This window comes from Bidens hawaiensis, unplaced genomic scaffold (genome assembly GCF_021521415.1).
Source record: "Bidens hawaiensis isolate Kalapana, Puna unplaced genomic scaffold, B.hawaiensis_p1.1 tig00012849_1, whole genome shotgun sequence".
Lineage (NCBI taxonomy): Eukaryota > Viridiplantae > Streptophyta > Magnoliopsida > Asterales > Asteraceae > Bidens > Bidens hawaiensis.
The window spans coordinates 248,511-266,656 of record NW_027492073.1 but is presented as its reverse complement, the minus strand read 5'-3'; the positions used below and the strand labels follow the sequence as shown (position 1 = coordinate 266,656).

General features: G+C 38.1%; 1 protein-coding gene and 1 pseudogene across 1 annotated transcript; one reads left to right on the top strand and one right to left on the bottom strand.

Annotated features, from left to right (window-relative positions):
• The first annotated feature begins 7,421 nt into the window (after nucleotides 1–7,421).
• On the top strand, nucleotides 7,422–10,263 carry LOC143542454 (putative beta-1,4-xylosyltransferase IRX10L). The gene is made up of 5 exons (XM_077035035.1): nucleotides 7,422–7,802; nucleotides 8,230–8,618; nucleotides 9,183–9,424; nucleotides 9,530–10,082; nucleotides 10,141–10,263. The coding sequence occupies exons 1-4, from the start codon at nucleotides 7,697–7,699 to the stop codon at nucleotides 10,041–10,043; spliced, it is 1,251 nt and encodes a 416-aa protein (XP_076891150.1). The 5' UTR covers nucleotides 7,422–7,696; the 3' UTR covers nucleotides 10,044–10,082; nucleotides 10,141–10,263.
• A 508-nt stretch (nucleotides 10,264–10,771) lies between these two features.
• LOC143542441 (short-chain dehydrogenase/reductase 1-like) lies at nucleotides 10,772–12,616 on the bottom strand (annotated as a pseudogene).
• Between the last annotated feature and the right edge of the window lie 5,530 nt (nucleotides 12,617–18,146).

The window sequence follows — 18,146 nt, the reverse complement described above, 5'->3', positions numbered from 1 at the left end:
AAGCCCTTCAACTACTCAGAACTCATCTTTGATCATCTGAAAGAACATGTTCAGCAAACTCTACAGTCAAAGAAGTTTTTGATGTACCCTCGCTTTTTACAGCTAATTATTCAGGATTTGATTCCGAATTTGGTGATTGATCGAACGTTGGTGAACGATGTTCTTGATATGGAACATATGAAAGCTGAAACGGTGCATCGTATGTTAATCTATAGAAAAGAAAACCCACAGGATAAACGGATGATTGGTCATATAATCAATCCGAATTATGTATGTCCTCCTAATGAGTTCTGGATCCACGATGATTCGGATTCCGAGCGTGAAGGGGGAGAAGGTGGGAACAATGATGGTGAAGATGAGGATGGTGATAATGATGGGAATGATGGTGCTGGTGGAGCTGGTGAACGAGCTCTTAATGAACAACAAGATGCAGTCGATGCTGCTCTAGCTGCCACCATGAAAGCTCAGCTGGAAAGAAAAAGAAAGGGTAAAGCTGTAGCTACTGGTGAACCATCAAAGAAGCCCCGTGTGTCTGCTGGGGCTGGGGTAATCATTGGAACCCCACCACCACGTCAATCAACTCCTCAAATCTCGGCGGTGCCACTAACTACTAGCACTCTGATGCTTACTTTGACGACGACGTTGGTGTCACATGAGAGGCTCGGTCTTATTCTTCAAATGGCATTAACCGAGATACCGAGACCTACTACTGCATTGTCTATAGTATCTCCTACTACATCAATGAGACCTCCTCCTCCGCCAACAACTACTCTTCCTCCTCCTCCACCTCCGCCTAGTGATGTCTCATTCATGAGAATCACTCGGCCTCAAGGACCTGTTCAACCTGTTCAACCGTCCGTATACAACTTGCCACCAGGTCGTCAAACTGAAATGCTGCTACATCTATATGAAAATCAAATGGCAGCTGACCGTCAAACTCAAGAACGACTCATGGAGAATCAACGACGAATGATGAGTTATATTTCTTTCTGTCAGAAGGAGACTAAGTCGTTGCGTACGATTGTTGAGTCTCAGGGGGTGAAATTAAAGGAACAAGAAGAGTTGATTTTACAATTAACTTGTAAAGAAGATGCCCTCAAGAAACTCAAGAATGACGATGATGATCCTGACGAGTCTGATGCAGGAGGTGAGCCTAAACAATCACATGGTTCATCCTCTGGTGCAGGTGTTAGTGGTGGTGATGATTCGAGCAAGCAGATAATTATTTATCAAGATCCAACAGCTGCCAAGCCAATTGAAATGATTGCAGCTAACATAGTGATATTTGTTGATGGATCAGGGGTGGTTTGTAGTGTGGTAAACAGAGATGAGATAGAGGTTGGTGAGTTTGTGGTTAGATCCTTGAGACGGGATAGATTTCGATTCTGCTTGGGCTGAATGACGATCAGTTGACTGCTTTAGAGACTGAGCCTGATGTCAAAGTGATAACTGAGGAGGATTTGGAAGTTGATCCGTTGTTTATGAATACGGATTTTGTTTATGAGGATGAAGAGATTGAGATGGAGGATGTGACTGCTGATGAGTACCCAGACTTGTATCAACACACGAACGTTGATCAAGGTGCTCCGGTATCTCAATAAGAGGTGTTTAAAGAGACTGAGGATGAATTGGAAAAAGGTGGTGCAGCGAACAGTACCCTCACTCAAAGAAGTGACTGATGAGGACGTAGAAAGATGGTTCAAACATCATAAAGTGGGTAAAATTATCAGTGCTTATCGTTATGTAGATCAAGAAAGAAAAGATACTGCTGCTGCTTGGGTTAAGGCTAATCAGGTGACTACCTTCAAGACCGTTTCTAAGATACATGGTGATATTGTCTCCTGGTTCTATGATTCATACCTTAAAGTATGTATAGTCAAGTGGGAAAAGGGTGTCCAGTATTACGAGAGGATAATGGATGTTCTGACATTACCGCGGTGGGATATTCGTACCCTCGCGAGACGTCCATTTATCAATCGTGGGGGTTACCGAACAGCTGAGTGGTTTCACCAACACTTACTGTTCGAGGTCAATCATGGCTTCAAATTCTTCAAGCCCCAGGTCCCAAGACGTAAGCACAATGACGAGATTGATCCAAGGACCGGCTGGAAGAAACTTGTCTTGAAAGTGAAGCCGCCAAAGAAGATGAAAAAGGTTCCTGTGAAGACAATGCCTCAAGATATTTATCTGTCTTTCAACCATTGGTACTATGACAATCGTACTAGCGAGGCCGTTATGGTTCGTGGTCGAGGACTGCAGACCGAGCTTATCAAGATAATCGACCCGATGTGGTTGGTTAATTTATCAGAGACAGACAATGATGTGCTATACAGGATGCAGATTTTGATCGAGAGCCAAGTAGATTACAACCTGGCTATGCAATTCCAACGAGTCGTTCGTGTGTGTCATGAACATGGAATTCATAGTTGCAGAGACTGGCAGTCCAAGCGCTTCAAATAAGTTAAAGACAAAGAGCTCAAGACGAGGAGGTGTCTGTTAGTGCACGGTTTTGCGTCTAGAGTCTTTGTATTTATCGTTAATCATTTATTTATGTTTAATGTAATAAATAGTTTATTTATTAATCAGTTCGCTAAGTTAAAGGATAGTTCCCTAGCGAACTAGCCAATCAATGTATTCCCTCCTGATTCGTTAGGGGATGTTAACGAATCAGGGGGTGCTTCGCTATGATTATTTATGTAACGAAAGGGAAGCTGGTTCGCTAGGGGATGTTAGCGAACCAGATCACCTTTTATATATAGTGAACTACTGTTCACTTTAATGTAAGTTTTGAAAAAGAGTTTTTGAGTGTTAATTAACCAATTGCTCTCTCTCAAGCTTCACCTTAACATTATTCATCTAATATATTGATAATATATACACATATTTATAACACTGAATCGGTTAATTATGAGCTAGATCCTTAATAGTACTAATCGGATATTCACAGATCTAAGATCTGTTATTGTTAGTGATTATTAATCCGGGTTCCAACAGGTAGTAGTGTGTGTGATTTTCCTAGCTTCAATCCTTCCTAATGGTCCCTTAATAGCTTAATCCCTTCTTGATCTTGATTTAAACCTTCATGTTCTTGATTATTGTGTGTGTGTGTGTGTGTTTATTGTAAATTTGAAATTGAGTTGGATGGTTTTTGGTGTCTTGGGCCGTGGGTTTTAAGGGGAGAGGAAGAGGGTAGTTTAGGGTGGTGTGTTGGCTTAATTGGGTGGAGGTGGATGGTTTACTTGTTTAACAACTCACCTAAGTTCTAGAAGTAGTAATGATTAGTATGGAAAGTTGTTTAAAGTTGATTGGTACAAGTGTTGAGGTAGGGTGTTGAGTTGTCCAAGGAGAGGGGGTGGGGTAGCCTAGGGGATGGGGTGGGGTATTTGAAGGGTTTTAATCAATAACTAGGTAATTTTCGATTACTCGTTTAACGTATTTCGTGTTTTAAATATCCAAACAAACTCCGTTTTTAATAATTTTTGTCAGACTTTGAACGAAATCAAATTCCTGACAATATGGACCATGAAAATTATTTTTTTGAAAATAATTTAAGTGGGGCCCTTTTCGGGTCTTGTACTGGCTCGGATTTACTTATTTTCCAAATTTTGTGATTTGAGCCTTCCTAAATTATATTTTTATGTTGTCTCACATGTTTTCATATGTATTTTGAATTTTTGAGATTGTTTAATCAATCTAATGATTTATTTACTTTCTGGCTCGTTACCCGAGGAATTTACACGTTTTTCTCGTTTCGTGCCGAAATTTGGACTTTCTGTTGACTTTGCAAGATATTGAATTATATTAAAGGGACATTTTATTAATAAAACGATATTAGGGTGGATAATCATGATTACATTAGTGAAAATTATGCCAGATGTTACATCCATACCCTACGGGTAGGGTCGGTTCCGGTTTCGGGTATAAAATACCCGGGTATAAAAAAAACCAGTTCCGGGTATTTTTTTCGGCTCTGGTTCCGGGTACGGGTTTTTTGTGCCCCTATAGGAAGAGGTACAGGGGAGTTTTAGGGGATCGTACGGCAGTTTGGGTTTTTGGTAAACGGCAATAGGGGAAAGGCGCAAGGCAACAGCCCCTTGGTTGTTTGGCACGCAAATCAAGAAGTTATCGCCATAATGATGCAAGGCTAATCTCGTTGTAACTTCCTCCGGGTGAAAGGTTCGTTTGGGTTTAACACTTTTCTCAATTTTATTAATGTTTGGATTTGTTCTTGACATTGACAACGTTGTATGAACATATGGATGTGTTGGTTTATTTAAACTATTTGCATGTGTTAGTAATCCTTGCTTTACAACTTGTTCTGTTGATGATAAAACCTAGTAGCTCGTTGGGTGACATATAGTAGGTCGATTCACACTAATAAATAGGGTAATTGAATTATAAAAGATCCGATGACAAATATCTGTTTTTGATTACCACCTAAATTAACCGACTTTCCAACACTATGTCTATGTGGTGTCTAGTTAATGAAACGAGTTTTGTCTGAAACCTAGAACCTGAAACCTGGAGGAGGTTGCATTTTCTTTATATTGTTTTTTTAATCAATCTTATAATTTGGCTTGACATTGTTTGTTTATCTTATTTTAGTTAATTTTATATTTAAAATCAAACAAACTTTGTAATACTGACCACATGCTTCTTGTGGATACGATACCCTACTTACTCTAACTATTTAGTTTAATTGGGTTTTTGAATGACTCAAAAACGACGGTCATCAAAATGGCGCCGTTGCCGGGGAGCTAGTGCGCTTGGTGTTGCGTTTCTTGTTTGATTAATATATATATATATATATATATATATATATTTAAAAAAACCCAAAAATAATAAAAAAATAAAATAAATATATTTCTTTTTGTTTCGATTTGTTTAAGTTCGGTATTACACTTGGTATTGTTTGTCTTTGCTTGTGCAGGAACTTATTATAGTGTCGACAACATACGTGTAGTTCGATTATGAGTTATTACAGTAATCAAAGTCCACCAGGTAGCCCATTATACCCACCATTCACACAAAAACAACAGTTTTCCAACTTTGAACTGCCACATCCTCAAACCCAAAACCAATATGAATATGATGAGCTTGATGAGTTTGTGCCTTCGGTTCCACAATTTAATCAAAGAGGTCAGAATCGGGGCAAGTTGGGTCGGCAAAGGTATAATGGTGATCAACAGAATTATGGAGGACAACTGGATGGGGATGAGTATATGGATGGAGTGCCTAGGGTGAATCACAGAGCCCCAGTTAGAGGAGTTGCCAGTCATTTTGTGCCTTAGTACCAAAGAACGCCTCATTGTTCGCACCACCGCATCAGAATGCAAGATCTTTTGAGGTACCAATTCAGAATTTCTATGAAGGAGATCAAAGTAACTATCAAAGCAGCGTGTAGAATCAAGGGAATAGGCAAACGAGTCAACATGGGTCGAATGATAACTCCATCAATGAAAAATTTGATACAATTATTGAGTTAATGATGGATATTCAAAAAGGCAACAAGATCAGAGATAAGGAAATTAAGGCGTTGTCACATCAGGTTGGACAATTGACTGAAGAAGTGGCAATCATCAGAAGAGATCAAGATAAGCTTTGTAGTGATACTCAGATATGTCTGGCTAACAAATCCTCTAACACAACTAGTGTCCACATAAATGAGGTAAGTACTCGTCCTTTTCTGAAATTTCTGTTGTTGAAACTCATTCACCAATGAAAATGCCAGTATATTTAAAAATAAATGTAATTACCATTCATCCTAGGAACATAAACCAATTACCATGCAATGCATATAAAATTGATAAGAAGTCCTCAAAAGTACACGTATATATATAAATAAAATGATGCTACATAAGTAACTAATGCTAACATTATGAGACTTTAAGATACATTGTGGATAATAACTTATAATAATTATCATAATTACTTGAACTCCACTAATGGTAAACCTTTGAGCTTCATCCAACTTTATTAAGCAAAGGAGGTATGAGTAATTTCATAAGTGGATGAAGCTTTATCAAGTTGCACCAGATGCTTTAAGAACGGATCCGAGTGTTGGCAAATTACTTTTTATGCCCAATTATGAAATGTCTCTTTTACCCTTTCCATGTAATTATGAAATGACTTTTTTATCCATCACTTATACTTAACATATGCAATAAGGACAAGGGAAAATGTTGGCTTCTACTCTTCAATAAATACCTCATTTAGCTCAAAGTTCATTGTAGGGATATACAAAATAAGCGAAGGGTGAACCATGATCATGATCATGAATACCCACATGCAATGATGTTGGACCTTCATCTTGATTAGACAATACCACAACCATAACACCAACTATTGTGATCATATTAAAGGAGATTGAGCTTTGTAAAAGGGTTTTAGATCATCTAGTTAAAAGGTTTAACAAGCAAAAACATTCGAAACTTAAAAAAATAATAATGTACGTCATTTGTAGCTCGAGTTCTACCCACCTCCAACGTAAACATCAAGACATGCATATCATTTATCAAGGTCACACCATCAACAGAATCGCATAGCACAATTCCCCCTCTCCCACCCCGCCCCACCCTCCATCTCCTCCTCCCTTCTTCTGATCACACGTGACCTGAGGTGAATGCGCATGATGATCATGCGGCTCATTCATCCAATGCTGGTGGGGCTAGCCTTATACTGGCTACATTTAAAAAAATCAAAATAAAATTTAATTAACATACATAAGTCATTTCTATACAACACTCTCTTATCTTCTACAAGTTTTCTATACGACTAAAAACGGATCCCAACTTTAACCTGATCCTGGAGGTAACGTAGGGTTCGATTTTATGATTTGTACTTTTTTAGTTAACGTAATCGTCTCCGCCTTTTAAACTTATGCATTTTAGTTTATTTTATAAATATTATAGTTTTAAAGATATATTTTAAATATACAAATTGTATTAAATAGAAACTAAAGAATGAAGAGAATGGTGTACACCCTTGGTTGAATGGTGTTAAAATGTGATGTTAAATGATGAAGAGAAAGCTGACGTGGTACGGATATGACGAGTGAGGGAAAGAGTGTTGAACGGTGTATACCCTTTAGCCTAACCGAAAAATAACCCCGTTCTCTTTTTAATTACATTGCAAATACATATGAGATTGCTCGAGAAATTTACGTCCCAAATTACGTCTGTCTATAAACATTTAACAAGTTGTGATTAATCCCGTTTTATGATTATTAAAATCAAATTACCCTTGATAATAATAATAATAATAATAATTTCTTTGTTACATTCAAATCAATCTAGTATTTCATATTTATGCTCTCATCTACAAAGATGTTATCATGTTATAACTTACAACATTTTAATAAATATTATTGAAAGAGGTTTTATTTAAGAAAGAAATGTGTAACAGCTTTGACAACAAAACCAAACCAACTCAGATGCCTCCTTCTCCTCTTCCTCCCTCCCTGTTTCTTTAAGCAATTTTCACACACCCATTAATCAATCAATCAATCAATCAGTTTGACCTAATAAAAACCCAATTTTTAAACATCAGATTCCAACAACCACCGTCTCTAATGACACCCCAACCATATCTCTGCTCTGCCCATTTAAGTAACCAATAATAGCTTCTGGGTCTTCACTCATTACCCAAAAAGATCATCTTTTTACACTTCTTGTTTCTCAATTTCAAGGCAACCCAGATGAGTCATTTGAATTGGGCTTTTGTGTTACTGCTTTTGTCTGCTTTTGTGTTGAATCTTGATGGTTTTGAGCTTCGTAAAGGTCAAAAAACAGAAAGAATCTCAGGTAATTATGTAATTTAATCATTTCAGTTTCTTGATTTTGGTCAGTTGATGATTAATAGTTAGTATGGTAGATTCAGATTTGAAAATTAGGGTTTTGTATGAACTTTATATTCTTGATTTGGGTAGAATTTCATATATTAGGTTGAATTTAGGGGTATATTGGTAATTTCATTACTCAGATCCAAAATTTTTACTGATGATTACTAGGGGTTGCAAATGGGTTGGGTCGGAACGGGTTAGGGTCGTAATGGGCCAATTAAAAAAAGGGTTGTTTTGGTTCGGGTGGGAACGGGTCAGGGTCAACAGGTTTCGGGTTGGAACGGGTCCGGGTCAGGTTGTGTTAGAAGATGATCCAGTTGGTAATCATTGATTACCAATAAATGCATAATTTTGTGCTAATGCTAGTTCAAAATGGTGAAATAATATAGGTAGTGCTGGTGATGTGTTAGAAGATGATCCAGTTGGAAGGTTAAAGGTGTTTGTATACGAGCTGCCGAGCAAATACAACAAGAAGATATTGCAAAAGGATCCGCGGTGTCTTAACCACATGTTTGCGGCTGAAATTTATATGCACAGGTTCTTGTTATCGAGCCCCGTTAGAACCCTTAATCCAGAGGAAGCCGATTGGTTTTACACGCCTGTTTACACCACATGTGATTTGACACCAAATGGGCTGCCGTTACCGTTTAAATCACCAAGAATGATGAGAAGTGCGATTCAGCTTATTTCTTCTAATTGGCCTTATTGGAATCGGACCGAAGGAGCTGATCACTTTTTCATTGTGCCGCATGATTTTGGTGCTTGTTTTCATTATCAAGTATGGAGCTTTATCTTTCTTGTTGTAGGCTTGAGTATAGGGTAGGGTACTCGGGTTGGGTCAGTTTGCCCCTAAACATTTTTCATCCAAATTTTAAACATTTTTTTTGTTAGTAATTAATGTGTCAAGCTTGATTACAAGAATCATACTATTTCAATAATGGTCTAATGGTCTAATATATTTAAATGAGATGATTAACAAGATACTTTAGGCAAGAATCATATCATTTGATTTTAGGCTTTTTTTACCCGTTTGAGATAAAACATAACCCAAACCGGCCCATATATAGATAGATGTGTCAAAAGTGCCATTTCTAGTCTTGACTCTTGAGGCGCTTATAAGCAAATAATTGTCTTAAGTAAAACAACTTAGATTTCCTTAAGGGTAAATTTGTAATTGAATCCACCAACAGTAATAATTTTGAAATAATCAATCTTAATTGCTTATAAATGGCAACTTATTTAACCTTAAAAGAAGCTTCTTCATACAAACAATCAAAGGGGCTTATTTGCTTATAAATAAATCTACTATATCTAAATAAGTAAATATTGAACGTTGCTGTAGGAAGAAAAAGCCATTGAAAGAGGGATTCTTCATCTACTCCAACGAGCTACTTTGGTTCAAACATTTGGTCAAAAGAATCATGTTTGTTTAAAAGACGGTTCAATCACAGTGCCCCCATATGCACCGCCTCAAAAGATGCAATCTCATTTGATCCCTCCAAGTATTCCTCGATCCATCTTTGTCTACTTTAGAGGCTTGTTTTATGATGTTGGAAACGATCCCGAAGGTGGTTATTATGCAAGGTACATGCCTTCTGTATTCTTAGTAAATGCTAGTTGCATGTATGTATATTTTATTCATGAATAGTCGCTAAAATTTGATACAAATTTTGTTTTATAATCTTTTAGAGGAGCAAGAGCCGCGGTGTGGGAAAACTTCAAAGATAACCCACTGTTCGACATCTCAACCGAACATCCAACAACATACTATGAAGACATGCAACGAGCCGTTTTCTGCTTATGCCCCCTCGGGTGGGCCCCATGGAGTCCACGGTTGGTTGAAGCAGTTATATTCGGTTGCATTCCCGTCATCATAGCTGATGACATCGTCTTGCCTTTTGCTGATGCAATTCCATGGGAAGACATCGGAGTTTATGTAGACGAAAAGGATGTTCCAAATCTGGACACCATTTTGACATCAATTCCGACAGAAGTTATCTTAAGGAAACAAAGATTGTTGGCTAATCCTTCAATGAAACAAGCTATGTTGTTTCCTCATCCTGCTCAACCCGGTGATGCTTTCCATCAAATCTTGAACGGTTTGGCCCGTAAATTGCCTCATGATAAGAGTGTTTATTTGAGGAAAGGAGAGAAGGTTTTGAACTGGACTGCGGGTCCGTTTGCTGATTTGAAGCCTTGGTAATGATGGTTTTTGAGTTTATAAAATGTATGATTTTGTTGGGTTTTAGTGTTTTACAGTGTAGATTTCAAAGTGAATTGATGATTTTTGAATCTTATAGACTTATTTGTTCTTACCATGGTTGACATGATATGTATCTTTGTATAATCATTGAAGGATACCAGTTATTATAGCATTATATTAAATGAGTTTGGTTTTCTTATGATTTGATCACATTGGTAAAATGTATGTGCCATTCTACACTCTACAGTAATAATGTCTGTCTTATTGGTTTTCTGAAATTTCTTATGCATAGCTCAAGCTTTAGAAATAGAGTTCAAAACGAGCCGAGCAGAGCTCGAGCTCTCGTAAACTAAACAATCCAAGCTCGAGCCTAAGTGAGCTTGGGCTCGGCTAGGATCATTTACATTACACCCCTATTTCGCAAACTCTATGAATTGATTAATTATTTATGCAAGTAAAACATAATATAAACCTATAAAACATTTAATTTATATAAAATTACTTCACTAAATTGTTTATCTAGTGGACCAAGCATTTTTAAGTGAACCACTTAAACTTCACTAACGACCCACGACACGAACCTACCCGACTCAGGTCAAGGGAAATGCTAAAACGAACGTTAGCATATGATACACCATAAATGATTTGTATTATTCTATTTTTGAACCTTCTACACCAAAAGTTACCATTAAAACAAAACTGTTCTTCCATATATTCCACATCACATTTCAGAAATGTATCTCGCGTCTTTCTGCAAAGAATTTGCCACTAATACACATATCCGGAAGCAATGAAAGCCATACAGCTGTATCAGCACCTTCTTCAGGTGTAACTAGACCCGCCCAACCAGTCATGGCGGTCTTGACACAACCCGGACAGTAACAATTGATGTAAATCTTTTCACCTTCGGGTCAACCCGCCAGGTCACGGGCCACCAACCTCGTGTATGCATTCACCGCCAATTTCGACAGTGAATAATCTGTATTGTTTTGTGGCCATCCTCCACTAGTCCAACTCCCATCTTTCACTTGTTCCAAAAACTTATTCACTGTTCCATCGATTAACTCTTCGGATAACGAGTCAACATCTTCTAGTTTTTGTCTTAACGCATCATCAGAAATCCTCTTAACATCAAGTTTCACAAATTATATTCATAAAACAAATAATCCAGAATAAATGAGTTCAAAAGTTAAATGTAAATTTAAATACTTACATTTTTCTTGCCATTAAGTCTTCCCAGTCACAAACTCACTGTAACATTTCGAGCACCTGCAGGGTTAGCCTTCATCAATGGGATCGCAGCTTTGATCATCTTCTTGGCCCCGGTATAATTAATGGCGATAACTTTTTCAGCAAATTCAAGAGAATTCTCTGACCCAATATTATGATTAAATCCTGCATTGTTTATCTGCAGAAAAAACTCAAATATAAAGGAAAAAAAATAATATGAACTCATTGTTTTGTTACAAGTGATGATATTACCAGAATATCTATACCGCCATAGTTTTGTTTTATCCAAGTACAGAATGTATCAATGGAGGCTTGATCTATCACATCTAGTTGATGGAAGACTACTTTTAAGCCGCCTTCTTGTAGGACTTTTCCTGATTCTTCACCTACAGCAGTCTCTCTTGAAGTAAGAACAACGGTTAATCCATGTAATCCGAGCTGGTGTGCAATTTCAAATCCGATTCCTCGATTTGCACCAGTCACCACAGCTATTGTTTCAGCAGACCACCACCTACAGTTTATACAATATTAAAACTCTATGTATCACCTTTGTGTTATCGAGTTAATTAACTAGTAACCACATAAAGTGGCAGCCAAATTAGAGATAAAGAAAGGAGGTTAGGACCTGCCTTGTCTTGTTTATTATAGCCATTTTTTTTTGAACAAGTTGTAAATCCTAGTTAGAATCTTTATTAAAACATCCGTTGTACTGTGATTGGACGTAGGTCAGCTTAGACCAAAACACGTAAATCTTCGTGTCTCGTGTTTGTTTACTTTTTTGTTATATGAGTGTGTGTGTGTGCGTAACCGAGATATAACAAAGAGAGAATCACTAATTCAAAAATGATACATGTGATGTATCCATGAAGCTGTGAAAGTCTCATTTTCTGTTCATATAGGTTTAATTGGAAATGGTCATGCTATAGCTACACCAACCCCAATTAGTTTCACGCCATCAAATGATCGTTTTGGTAAAAAAGGTCAAACTTTGAAAATCATTGATCAAAACGACCGCTTGAACAATATCTGGACGGCTATTTTGACCATAGAGGGTCAAACTTTGAAAACCATTTATTAGAACGTCATTTGTCCAATATCAAGACAGCCGTTCATCACATAGACGATCAAATTTTGAAATTTTTGGTTTAAATGTATGACCCTACCCATACCCATAGACGGTCAAACTTTGAAATCAGCGTGTAGTAATAAGTATTAAGAAAAAATGCACACCTTTGATGATCGGAATAAGGAATGGAACGGATTAGAGAGATCTCTTGACGACGTTTCTCTCTACGTTCCTTGGCTCGCTCTTTTTTATCCATTTGTTTCTCTGTGTTATCCATTGCATCGATCTATCGAATCAAATCAGCTAGATTTCTTTTGATTATGAGTTTGAGTTTGCCTTTAATCCATAATTTTAGGATAATTTGAGGTGTGAGAGAGACATGCATGCATCCATCCATGCAATGCAACCGTTAACTTCTGCGTCACCTCAGGTGGTTAATATATATGGTCGTTGATCTCCTACTTCACATATTTAGTTATTTATAGTAATGCATGCATTATCTCTCAACCCTTTTATTTGGGGTTATTTATCGATTTTTTTTTGTAATTCTAGGTGGTTTAGGGTGTCCCATTGTGTTTGTAAGTGGATTGTTCAATTTTTTTGTAAAACTAGTTAACTCGTAGTAGGATACTGCGAGCTTTAAGCACCAATTGTAAACTCGCAATGGGGGGCTGCGATGTTTGAAGGAATCTGACAAAAGTTTAAAACTCGCAAGGGGGGGGGGGGGGTAGCGAGCTTTGGAATGTCTCAAATCAATGCAAGAGATTCCCTTAATAAAATAGCAAATTCAAAGCAATAATTCTTTGTCAACTTGAACATGATTGTAACCCATATCAAGGACTTTTTTGTATGACGTTCGATTTTGGATAATAAACGAAGATGACAGAGTGGATTCATCACAAGTAATATCCCCGTATGAATATGAAATTTCACCACCCGAGAATAATTTTACAAGAAATAGAGGGATTAAAGACATAACATTGATGTTGAATGAATATAGGTTCAGTTAAGAAAGTATGGTGAAATGTTGGAAGAAATCATCATCATCATACTCAGTATATCCCACCAATAGCAATGCTATGGTAGGGTCTGAGGAGGGTAAGATGTAGACAGCCTTACCTCTATCCCATAGGGATAGAGAGGCTGCTTCCGGTGAGACCCCCGGCTCGATAGTAGTTTTGCATCAAGCCTTGGACATAAGGCACATAGCACTCAATCATCGGGACACCGGCTGATCGGTGCATGTGCCCTTGTCTTTCGGCTATCAACGCCACCACATGATGCCTGATTAACCTTCCGCCACTTTTAACGTTATTTTCACGAGATTAGTAAAATAACGTCAAAATTAGTGCAATTTTACTTTTGCCCACCCGAGGGTTCACACATATATACATTATATGCGCGCACCGCAAGCAGGGCGTAAATGTTGGAAGAAAAGTTTGGTGAAATGTTTGTAAACTTATATAAAATATATGAGGATTTCTTATGTGCTTAAATAATATGAGTCAAAACATATCTTTCTATTTTTTTTCTTAAAAGTTACTATTAAAACAATATAACTTAGTCACCTACCCGGCAATCCTGTGAGAACCCTCATGACCATCTTGTTTTTTTTAAGAATCTAAATATGAGAATCTCTGTTGTTGGAGAATCATAACCCCTTCATATTCCATTGATCCATTGCGAGTTGCGAGTTGCAAACTTTGGAGAATCTCTGAGGGAATCTCTAAGATTGATCCATTGCGAGTTGTAAACTTTTGTCATATTCCTTCAAACCTCGCTACCCCCATTGTGAGTTTTAAACTTTTGTCACATTCCTTCAAACTTCGCTACCCCCCATTACGAGTTTACAATTGGTGCTTAAAGCTCGCATTTCCCTACTGCGAGTTAACTAGTTTTACAAAAAAATAAACAACCCACCTACAAACACAATAGGACACCAAAAACCACCTAGAATTACAAAAAAAAATCGGTCATCTTTGAATGTTACTACTTTCCTAAATGGAGTTTTAGAGTTTTAAAATATTAATATACAAATACTGATCAATAAAATCAATATCTGCAAAAAGGGGAGTATCAAATTATGTTATGGTAAAAAGTTCATTTATTTCAATTCTTTTGAAAGAACAAGAAGAAAACAAAGAAAACAGAGGATCTGTTGAATTTCAAGTAGTAAGTTTCACCAATAAGATAAGGAGACTTACTTCACATTTGGAATTGCACAAAAAAGACTATCTATCTCAGAGAGGCATGCAGAAAATTTTGGGAAAACGTCAACGGTTGCTGGCTTATTTGTCAAAACAAAATAGAGCGCGTTATAAAGAATTAATATGTGTGGCTTGCTTTGGTTTTGGTGCATTTCATGTAACAGGCTTGTATGGTCCTGGCATATGGGTGTCCGATCCTTATGGGCTAACAGGAAAAGTACAATCTGTAAATCCATCGTGGGGTGTGGAGGGTTTTGATCATTTTGTTCCGGGAGGAATAGCCTCTCATCATATTGCGGTAGGGACTTTAGGCATATTAGCAGGTCTATTCCATCTTAGCGTCCGCCCGCCCCAACGTCTATACAAAGGATTGCGTATGGGCACAATAAGCGATGAATACCACAACAAATGATTTGATGTAGTGTTAGTTGAATCATTGAATGTTCAAGACGTTAATAAGTCACGTGATATTTTTAGAGAAAGATAAAGTAACGTAGTATTATAAGTGTTAGGTGCATGACATTCATAATAGCCCTGGGTAAGTTTACCAAAGACGAAAATGACTTGTGTGTGTGGATGATTGGTTATGTAGGAACCATTTCGTTTTTTAAGTTAGTCCTGTCTATTCTATCATAGGGTGTTGGTTCACGAGTACAACCTTTGTAACTTGATTGTATCTCCATTGATTGACCAGTTCTTGTAAATAAATGAATAAAGTTGTTTATATTACTAAAGTAGTATTGGTACGCAATTTACAAACTTTTCATTGAAACCTCAACTTACAACATAGGAGCCATGGGTATTTAATTTGTTGGTGTTGGTGTATGATGTTACACATGCATATATGAATGTAGAAGTCAGATTCTTCCTTGTATTTTTACTCTTTCTAGGGTAAATTCCTCTTGATGGATTACTAGTTTCTTCCTTACCAATTAATGCTTACTCTATCTTCCTCGTGATGGAGTTTTCACGAATGATAAACGATAATTAACGCACAACTTAGAAATAACCGAAATATATTATAACCTGAAAATATAACTCAAAAAACTGATTACAACATCTTTGGTAGTGATGGTGGTGATAGTTGTGTTTGTTGTTGTTGTATCTAACATTAACTTTGTACATGTATTTATACTAGTAACCCAACTTGGTCACCAAGCATAATATGTGTCCACCACTCAAACTTGGCCACCAAGGTGAACTTGGGCAACAAGGTCAACTTGGCCAACAAGGTGAACTTGGCCACCAAGCATATGGAAGATTGTTTCATAATACCCCTTAGACTTTAACCGACTTGTTAAAACCTCTTAGGCCCGGTTCACCGACTTGTGACTCGGAATAGAAATTAATCCAACATTCACCCCCCTAATTTCTGATTCGGATTAGAAAGGTCTTCAACTCCAAGTAACTCGCGCATCTCCGTGAACTTGATTCTTGCGAGTGCTTTAGTGAGGATATCGGTCGTTGCTCTTTCCCGCTAATGTGCTCAACATCGACCTCGTTGTCGTTGTAACAATCTCGGATAAAATGATAGCGAGACTTTATATGCTTTGTTCGGTTGTGAAAAACTGGATTTTTCACAACGGCTATTGCGGACGTGTTATCAACTTTCAACATAACTTTCTGCAATGCTTCTCCAATCAACTCGCTCAACAACTCTCGGAGCCATACAGCTTGACATGTGGCTGCTGAAGCCGCCATGTACTCAGCTTCACACGATGAGAGTGCAACTGTCGCTTGCTTTTGTGAGCACCATGTAATTGGAGATTGCCCGTAGTAAAACACGTGCCCCGTGGTACTTCTACCATCATCCTCATCTATGTTGTGACTACTATCACTATAACCTACAAGTCTTTTGGACCCGTTCTTCCCGTACTTGATCCCGTAACTCGACGTTCTCTTCAAATATCTCAATAGGTGTCGTATTGCCATACCATGAGATTCTCGTGGGCTTTGCATATATCGACTAACAATACCCACAGAATACGCCATATCCATACGAGTGTGTAATAAATACCGTAAGCAACCCACTACCATTCGATACTCGGTTGCATCGAGTTCGACTTCATTCTTGGCTTTTGAGTATTTCACACCATGATTCATTGGGACTTGAGACGGATTACAGTTTTGCATACCGGTCTCCTTTAGAATTCTTTTGGCGTATCCTTCTTGTGTAATTATTATCCCGTCCTCTCATTGGAATACTTCGATTCCGAGATAGTAGGTTAACTTCCCGAGATCCGATATCTCAAACTTGGTCGCCATACCCTTTTTGAAATCGGAAATTATACTCGAGCTTGTACCTGTCACAAATAAATCATCCACATACACGGCTACGATCAAAAAATGTTTCCCATCCGTCTTTCAGTAAACCGATTGTTCATTGGAACATTTTTGAAACTTCATGTCTCGTACGATGTTATCGAGCATTGTGTTCCAAGCTCGGGGAGCTTGCCTTAACCCGTACAAGGCCTTTGACAACTTGTAAACTTTTGCCTCCTCGCCTTTTTTCTCGTATCCTTCGGGTTGTGAAACGAACACAACTTCTTTCAATTCACCATGTAGAAATGCAGTTTTTACATCAAGATGGTGGATTTCCCACCCGTTAGATGCAGCCAATGCAATTAGTAGCCGAACGGTCTCTATTTCCGGCTACCAGAGCGAAAACATCATCAAAGTCAATCCCGGGTGGTTGCACGTAACCCTTTGCAACCAACCGAGCTTTGTACTTGGTTATCGTTCCATCCGCATTTCTTTTGATTTTGAACACCCACTTCAACCCGATACATTTTGCACCCTTTGGAAGTTCGACTAACTTCCATGTTTCATTCTTATTTATCGAATCGATCTCGGTATTCATAGCACGAACCCATTCTTGGTTCGACTTAGCCTCAAAATAGCTACTCGGTTCACCACTTGCTGTGAGAAGCAATTGCTCATAGTCAGAGTCAATATGTAACACATAATCTTCTTGTAATCTTCTTGATAAAATCGAGACTCGGGTTGAACGTCTTAGACCCGTTTGGGCCTCATTTTCACCCGAATGGACCTGTAACCCATTACTCGTCGACTGAACTTGAGAGTTGGTTGAGGAATTAGGTTCGATATGACTTGGTTCGGCTGAGTCGTTGGACTCGGGTTGAACCGGTGATGTAGGTTCAGAGCTTGGGCTACCCGGGTTGCTTCTAGACGTTTCTTCAATAGTGGGTTCAATTTGACCAGTTCCATTGTCAACTGCACCCCCCCAAACAATAGAAAACATACCCGGCTCGTAGTCATTCTTCTCGACTTTCTTTACCCAATCCCACCCTTTGTTTTCGCCAAACACAACGTCTCGACTAACAACAATTTTCCGGGTGTTCCGATCGAAGAGACGGTATGCTTTTGAACCCGTCTCCGACCCGAGATAAATGAGTTGTCTTGACCTATCATCAAGTTTCTTTAGATGTACACTATCAACTTTAGCATACGCCATGAACCCAAATACTCGAACGTGTTCAATAATCGGTTTCTTGTTCTTGAACCGTTCATATGGAGTTTGATCAACCAAGGCCCGGGTTGGGACCCGATTGATTAAAAAGGTTGAATGTCAGACCGCTT